Source organism: Ylistrum balloti, unplaced genomic scaffold (assembly GCF_031769215.1).
Source record: "Ylistrum balloti isolate Yb309-2 unplaced genomic scaffold, AGI_CSIRO_Ybal_v1 Utg370266, whole genome shotgun sequence".
NCBI lineage: Eukaryota > Metazoa > Mollusca > Bivalvia > Pectinida > Pectinidae > Ylistrum > Ylistrum balloti.
The window spans coordinates 447,909-456,644 of record NW_026782208.1 but is presented as its reverse complement, the minus strand read 5'-3'; the positions used below and the strand labels follow the sequence as shown (position 1 = coordinate 456,644).

At 37.2% G+C, this 8,736-nt stretch overlaps 1 protein-coding gene across 1 annotated transcript; it reads left to right on the top strand.

The window, feature by feature from the left end:
- Positions 1 to 2,181: 2,181 nt before the first annotated feature.
- Positions 2,182 to 8,362, top strand: LOC132552681 (steroid 17-alpha-hydroxylase/17,20 lyase-like). Its single transcript, XM_060216873.1, has 6 exons — positions 2,182 to 2,899; positions 5,074 to 5,160; positions 5,353 to 5,559; positions 6,979 to 7,148; positions 7,559 to 7,662; positions 8,123 to 8,362. Exons 1-6 carry the CDS (start codon positions 2,192 to 2,194, stop codon positions 8,356 to 8,358), a joined length of 1,512 nt encoding a protein of 503 aa, XP_060072856.1. The 5' UTR covers positions 2,182 to 2,191; the 3' UTR covers positions 8,359 to 8,362.
- The last annotated feature ends 374 nt before the right edge of the window (positions 8,363 to 8,736 follow it).

Sequence of the window (8,736 nt, the reverse complement as noted above, 5' to 3'; positions counted from 1 at the left end):
ATTTTATCCCAATAAAATCACGCTATCAATTATGAAACTTTCCCGAAAACTCAATCATCCTGCATGTGTGCATATCTATTTATTCATTTTTAGCAGCCTTCAACATCAAACATTAAAGTCATGATATATTTGGGACAAAACGTCTTCGGTTGAGGAGTACGAACATTTTCATTCTCAATTTCATCATACAGCTTATTCACCTGCACATGGTCAGTATGTGTCTTGTTATCTGAATACGAGTAACCATCAATATATAACGAAAATCAAAGGGTTTGTAGAAGTATTCCCTACCTCTTCTCACGTCTTATGAGAAAAGAGCTTTGGGGTGCAGTATGATGAATTGATAATTAATCTTCAAGCCTAGATAAAAAATTATTTCATTTCACGTCCATAGCGACTATCACTTTGGTTTCATACTAGAAGTATACACGTTACTATGTAAATTAAAATGTGGTTATGATAACTGGGCAATGATTTCCTTTTGTGGTATTAAGTTAGTAGATGTACAGTAGTTGTTAGTGTACCGGTTGATTAGCATTGTCAATATCATTGTTGATCTGATGATATCGTTAACACAGTACCCATTATTAGAAAGCTCTATCACTTATATTGACCTAAATTTCTGCTATGCTGTATAATCAGTGTGATTATTCTCATTCTTCTTTTGTGAATGTAATATTTCTAGATAGCAACCTTCCTACTTCCCAACCTATGGCGTTTACGTGTAGCAGTTGGTTCATAACAATGGGATCGTTTCTAGTATCATAGCTTCCGTGCAAGAAGTCGGCAGCTGATAGATTGACTTACAACATGGTTTCAAGAGCTGTACATTGAAAAGTATTGGGATTTTTTTGTGGTCGTTACGATGATCTTATTGGTAATAGGTTTTTCCTGGTCGGACAGGAGTTTCGTTGGTTGTTAGCATATTACAAAAAAAAAAGCATAATACCCATTGACCTTATGCGTTTATATCTTTCTAAAGCTCCTATTTTGACCTCGTTTAATTGATTTCTTTTTTTTTTAAATTATTAATTTGCGAATATGGCGTATATTTCATTGTCGAAGAAGGAAAAGACGCTTACCTTCCGGAACACCGAATCACCTCAGATATTTTTTTAATTAAGTTTTGCTAATCCCGTGTATTTCTTTAAGGTCGTATTTTATTTAGGATTTTTGTTACTAACTTGTTTTCTTTTTCTCTCTTTTGATTATATGTTCCCCGTTATCATTTTTACGACCTTCCTCGACCAACATTGACCTAAATGCACCTTCCTGAAGATACAATCAATTTCAATATTTCTTAAATACAGCTGTATGTGAAGCTACCTTGAAACACTGAATGCGGAATTAGCTTCCTGCAAGCTCATCCTGAACAGCCAGCATACACAAAACCCATTCCCCGTGTTTCATATTGATTTTGTGTGATTATCAGTTTCAGTACAAACTGAATACCACAGCATCGACCTCTTAGTTTTTCTAGGCCATCGTCTTGTAATGACACAGGAGTTTGCGAGACAATACATCAGCGGGATCTTTCTTTCCTCGATATATAGGACGATAAAATACCTCTGTGTAAAGCAGTAGCTTAAAATAGATACCAATCCTTTTTATGATTGGATTTGTAATTTCATGCTTGAGTCCACAGTCCTATAATTGATATTGAGTGTTTGCTTCAAGCAAAGTCTGGTTAGCCACAACTTAAGACAAAGTAAGTTTTTAAACGACAAATTTGCAAAGATACAAAATGTTGATATGGAAAAATAAACATTATATTAATATTTTTGTGGTGATATTGATAATGATTAAGGAAAGAAGGTTTGATACTGTTTAACAACATTGCCCTTGTCCTGGAAACAACCGATTGTTTCGTGCTCTCCGTCGCTCTGCATTGCTGGTGATAATACTTTTATATACACTGCGTCCCAGTGACCTAGAGAGGCAGATATCTAATGTTTGTAAACACAAGTCATGTGACCATACGTAGTGAGTAGGAGTGTCTGTACGCTCTCGGTACATAAACAAACCCTCGTGGCTTTACAACCATAGTAAGGCAGACACGAGAATGTGACCGTATCCTGATCCGAATAAAAGAAGAAGGTTTTTCAGAACTGTTTCTGTGTTTCAACGGTAGAAGTTTCTGTGTTTCAACGATAGAAGTTGCATAGTATTGTTGACAAACATTTCAAGCAATATGGGGATTTTTGAAAGTTTTGTAAATCATGTTGACATGACAACTGTTTTGATTTCTTTGGTTGCATTTCTGACGAGTTACTGGTTGCTGCAACTGTATAGGAGACCAAGGTTTCCTCCCGGACCAATGTCATGGCCTCTTATTGGAAACATGCCGCAGATATTTGGTAAGGCTCTACATCTTGCCCTGACAAATCTGGGAGACAAATATGGCCCCCTCGTCTGGTTAAACATGGGCGGGGAGAACGTTTTGGTAGTCAACACCATCGATTCTGCCATTACTAGTTTTGTACGCCAGGGCCGAGTCTTCGCTGGCAGGCCTAAACGACGGAAGACTGTGCAAGTTCTTCTTGGTCAAGGAAAAGACATTGTAATGAGCGATGCGGGACCCGAATTGAAGTTTCACAGAAAGCTTGTTCATTCATTTCTGTCTTCCCAGACTCGAGCTGGTCAGCACCGCATGGAAGATATGATCATGTTCGAAACGGAAAGTCTGAGTGACAAACTGGCACTTGTTTGTAAAGGTGGTCAGTCTTTTGATCCCAAACTTGACATATCTAGAGTTGTGGCTAACGTGTTATGCATGTGCATTTTGGATCGCCGCTTTGACGACGTCGACGACGCTTTTCTGAACCAGCTTCATATTATTCAAGACATTGTAGATAACATCGAGAGCTTCAACATTGTCGACGTATTCCCGTTTCTTGAGGTATGTTGATAAGCCTTTATAATTAACGACTAATTGATGATTGGTTTATGTTTTAGAATACTATATTATAAAAAAAAATTGTATGAATGCTCTGATCAGACTTATTTGCTCATTTCCGGCACAAATGTTTTGTCAAAGGACATTAGTGTTATATTGGAAACAAGCTATCAACCAATACATATACTTAAAGTGTAAGTGCTACTTGTATTAAGAGAACGTCAGTGTTCCAAACATTTTATTTGTGTTATATAAGTTTTTCTATCGTGTTGTATGTCTGTGCAGTATATAAGTGTTAGTCGTCTTTAGTGACCAATAGTAATACGTCAAATGTGCAGGACGCTAGTGAAAGTACCAGGATGAGCATTTTGGAAATCCCTCCGAAATGTGGGTGTGTGACCTAGATACTTCAGAATGAAATCCAGTTGAATAGAACATTCTCGGTTGTTATCAAATATAAGGGGTGTGTAAAAGTACACAAGCAGTGATTGGCTGCTCCGCGAGAAGTCCAAAGGTCACATTCCTCGCATGCTGAAATGCCTAGCTTGGCTGCTTTATTACGACTCGGGAGACAAACAACCTTCCTTTCCATACGTGTAATGAAACGTATATACTATACGGGCTAAATGCACTTGTGACTCTGGTCTGTTGGGAGGTCCATTCAATAAAATTCTCCGGTTACAAATTCCTTATTGAATGGGTTTTAAGGATGGGTAGTATGGACGATAGTAAATAAGGTGACACTGCCCTGCACTCCCGTGTACTCTGATGAACGGTCTTTGACATCAGAAAGGTCATCATTATATCTCTCGCCCACAGACTCTACCATAAGATAGAATGTTAACTAACGGGCTAATGATTACATACAGCAGTCCCCTACTTATTCTAGTCATTTTAACAGAGTATTTCATCATGTTACTCTACTTGCACACGCTGGTAATGATATAACACAGACTACAGTGACCAGAAAGAATGATAATTACTGGTTTGTTTTTGCTTGGAATCACCTTCACATAATCACGTTCCTGGCCCAGCGCCAGATTACCGACCATGTGAACGAATATATCGTACCGTTCAGTTTGTTGTTTTGCTCACCGTCTAATACACTAGCAATAAATCAATTCACGGTGGAAGTTCAATAATTTTTAACTGCTTGGTTATTTGTTGATGAAATAGAAAGCTTATTTTCTCATGGCAAATGATATATAGTTAGATTGTGTTAGGTCATATCCTATTGTCTTGTCATGACATATCACAGTATTTACATAAAAAAAAAACTGTGATCATTTGATATTTGTCTTATCTTACCTTGCACCATACAACAGTAATAACCAGAAAGCTGGTATAATGAATGAGGGCAAAGTGTATGTGATACAGCTAGGGTCATGGATTTGGAACTGTGCCGAGTTATCCTGCACTTACAGTAATAGGACATTGTTTCGTTCGTATGTACTCGTTTCTGTAAACGAAACATTTCCTATTTCAGGAAAATTGACTAAAAAAATCCTTCATTTCCCACCCCACCGTTTTTTGGATATATTATCATTGTTTTGTCTTACCTCTATCTCTTCCTACTACGCAGTCAACAGGAACAGCTGTCCCCAAATTAAGTTTCATAATAACAGTTATGATTATAATTTCTCTGTTGTGGATTTTTCTTCTCCAAGAAAACAACCACAGGGATAAGGCATGAATCCATATATATGTAAAATAGTCACTATAATACATATATACGTTCCGTTGGTCAACTTCGTGCCAAATCCCTGTGATAGCAACACATCTACTTTACAAGCCTCAGTTGGGCCGATATTCAAGGGCTTATCCAACATATTACGATTTCCGTGCAAAATTGTGACATTTGACAGATTGGGAACGTGACATTACTAACTAGGATTGTCTACGGTGTACGGGATGGGTTTCGATGAAGTAGAACACGCTAATCCTTCTGGAACAGCTGGTCGTATTCTCCCTATCCCTTTCTCTTGGGTCTAAGTGCAACTCTTTCCCTTGTTGATATTTTCGCCTGCTTCCATCGAATTTGATTTTTAACTTGGATTATGTTGATATATTGATATATTTGTGTTTGTTTTGAGAAATATCATCTATCTAATTATATAAGTAGTAGGTACATCCTGACAAGAACGGGCTATCACAATATGACTCGTTTCTGTATTCAGAGATTCCCGATTCCTAGCTGGCGCCGATTTCTTGGCAGTCTAAAACGAAGAGACGAATGGCTCACCCAAGTCATATCAGAACACAGGGTAAGCATGGGACGGGTACGTCGTGTGATTTCATGGAGGAAATAGCAGTAACTTACAGATTGACCAAAATAATGGCAAATTTTCTTAGATATGAGATAATATATTCTTGTTGATACTATTAAAATGAACTTTTTCAATTTCAATATCGATTGCAAGAACAAATGAAAAATAACTGAAATATGTCTTTTACAGGAGACACTCGGTGAAAACAATCGTGATTTACTGGATATATTACTGAAGGAACAAGAACAAGCTAAGAAAGAAGGGGATAAGGAACGTTTGGCGCTTCTCAGTGACGTCAGCATCGGCCATATTGTTTACGAATTGTTCGGTGGTGGAATCGAATCCACAACTATGACCATCCTTTGGTTCATTATCTATATGATAAGAAATCCAGAGGTAAGTCGGTGCCAATTTTTTTTCAATCACTTAAATATTATACTAACACGCACTGAAGTTGAGTAGACATCGATATTTTGAACAATAAAACTAGAAAATGCAAACAAATGTTCCGCAATGCTAAGCGTCTTAGTTATATGGACGACATCTTCCCCGTAAATTAAAGTTCAATCTGTGTAATATTACATTATCAAAATGAAACAGGGGTGCATATGATGTTAAACCGCCAGAAATACTTCGAATATTTGTCATGTAAATGTTCATATCGAGGAACAGCATTATTCCTAAATGGCGATGGTGACCTTAATCTACATTGCTCGATTTACATCAATTATTTTGGATATTAACGTATTGGTTCTATCTGCCATATTATGACTGTAACTCTGATTTGATGATGATGATAATAGAATGTTGATTAATCAACTAGTCGAATATGTTAGATGCTGTTGTTTTTTTTAGAGATTTTGTGAAATTTAGAAAAACTTATATCATCAAGAAAGATCCATATTCCAAATAATTACGTTCCTGACAGATCGTAACAAAGCGATATTGAATGAGATTTGTATAAATTGTGTTGGTAGGCTTCATCAGGTTAACAATTTATGGCCAGAAGTAGTAATTGCTGGATAACGTTTCTATGGCATTTTAATACTTTGAACATAATACTGTTGATTGCCCTTCATTCGTTTTTATAAATGCCGTTCGCCATCCACCGTCAGCTGCGTATACAATTTTCACATTTGAACTTCATCGCAAGTTTCACAAGTGAGATTGGTCTGAAACTTGTCCTGAATGATACTAAGCAAGTGCAAAAGGAAATCAAAGATGGTCGTCATTTTGAAACATTATTTCAAACTTCCTCTCGAAATCCAATTGCGCCATTGTTGGAATGTTAAAGAAAGGAAGCCGACAAAATGTTCTTTTGATCTCCTCAAAATTTCGTTATGGCAGACATGGCGGCCATATTGATCCAAAATAGCCACTATGGCCGCCATCTTTCAAGCCACCATTAAACATTCGTGGGGATATTAAGACAGTAGGCCAACAATGTGTTTTTACTTCATGACCTGCGTGACACTTTAGCATTGCAGCCATGGTAGCCATTTTGTTACATAATTCCACAGTCATGGTTTTTTCTCAACAACACTGTTCTAAACTTCCCAAGTTCCACTCGTAAGATTTGTCAGGCTTGCCTGAAATGATTTCGAGATGATATTGATCAAATGATCTAAGATGTCGTGTCGGTCCGAAATCCAAAACTTTTAATAATTGTCCACACTAGAACTATTACTATTATTTCATCTACAGGTCAGTACAGTCAAACGACTGTCAATGTTCATTGTTTTTTCACCGGCTGTTGTAAAATAAAGTATTTTAAGTCACACTATTATTAAACTGGACCTATTAATTTGATTGCAGTGGCAGAAACGAATTTATGACGAAATCCACAGCGTAACAGACTCGGACACATTGCCGAGACCATTTGATCGCTCACGTTATCCTGTTCTGGAAGCAACCATAAAGGAAACACTTCGTATGGCTTCCGTCCTGCCTGTAGGCTTCCCCCATAGGACTATGGAGGATACAAAGTAAGTAACAATGTATAATGTCATACAATCTACGTGAATACATAGCAACACTGTCTATCATAGGATAGTCTTTAACTAGGAGACTTCGGACAACACAATACTAGAGATTCAAACACTTCTACTGCGGATATATGGCGTCACTCACTCATCCATAGTGAATTCTTTGTATAGAAATAATACCGTTGGCTTGAAGAGAAACAATATGCCTAGATTAATTAACTTTACCTCATCTATAACTAAAACAAAACTGTAGAGTGATATTGAAATGCAGAATCTTTGATAAAAAGACAAATGACCTTTTTCCTTTCATGCCGACTATATGTAGTTGAAGCTCAAGTCGGTGTCTTTTTATTTGTGCAATATGTTACTTGAATCATTGTGCTGAATATCAATCTAAATTTACGTTGCAGACTTTCTGGGTTGTATGTCCCTAAGGATACTATGGTATTGATGAACATATGGGCTATACACCACGACAAGCAAGCTTGGCATGATCCGTACACATTCAATCCAGGTAGGTAGATCGCACTGGTGTTTCAAAATCGAGTAAGCATCGGTACATTAAATGTCTTTGACGGTATTCAATTGTCTACTGAATTTCAGTTTACTTGGCCTATAAGATAGTTTTCTGGAAGTATCTTTCGAAAAGCTGAAACTTTCCATTTGTATGATGCAGCATCAAATCTGATATTTTGCTGAAAAGGTAGAACAAAAATTAATGTGATCAAAGCGAAATGGCACAGATAAACGGTCTTGATATATTTTCTGCGTGCAGTAATGGTAGTTGTAATAGAATCTGGTGTTTATTTTTAAGATAGAAATTCCTGCTATCTATACATATTTGTGCCTTGTATGGAAAGTTCATCGGACGCATGATAACTGGAAATAGTATAAATCTAAACTGTATGTTACTTAAATGTAAGAAGTTACCGTTGTGAATACTTATCATTGAAACAATTTTATGTGTTTTCCAGGTCGCTTCCTTGACGAATGCCCTGGAGAAAGGTACAGTTACTTACCGTTCGGGATAGGTAATCGAGTGTGCCTGGGATCCACTATTTCCAAAATGGAAATATTCATGTATTGTGCTTGCCTCCTTTCCAGATATGAGCTTGTATGTCCACAGGGGGATCCACTCCCGGACGTGACGGGAATTCCCGGTCTAACACTGAGACCTAAACCGTTCAGGATCAAGCTAATTGAGAGGTAAACTAGCGGATTCTCTCTGGTTCTGAATTGACTGGTGAACGCTTTTACCATAAAGTCAGATTCTTCGTAATTCTTTGACAAGAGCCAGCAGGAAACGTTTCTGTTCAATTCCATGGTGATACGGAGGAACAGTTGTAAACCCTTCTAAGACAAGGAATTAAGATGATAGAAAGATCGACACAATTAATGTTTGACAAAGAACATGCCAAGGCGTCGACCATTGGCTTAAGAGTCATTTAAGGTTCCAATGGAACCGATCGAGTAGAATATGTTTTGACCAGTCTGGTTATCATGGTCGTATTGACAATTTAATCTACTGCCAGCAATAGAAAGAGACTTTTATCATTTCATTTTCAGTTCATGGTTAAGATTTTTAAAG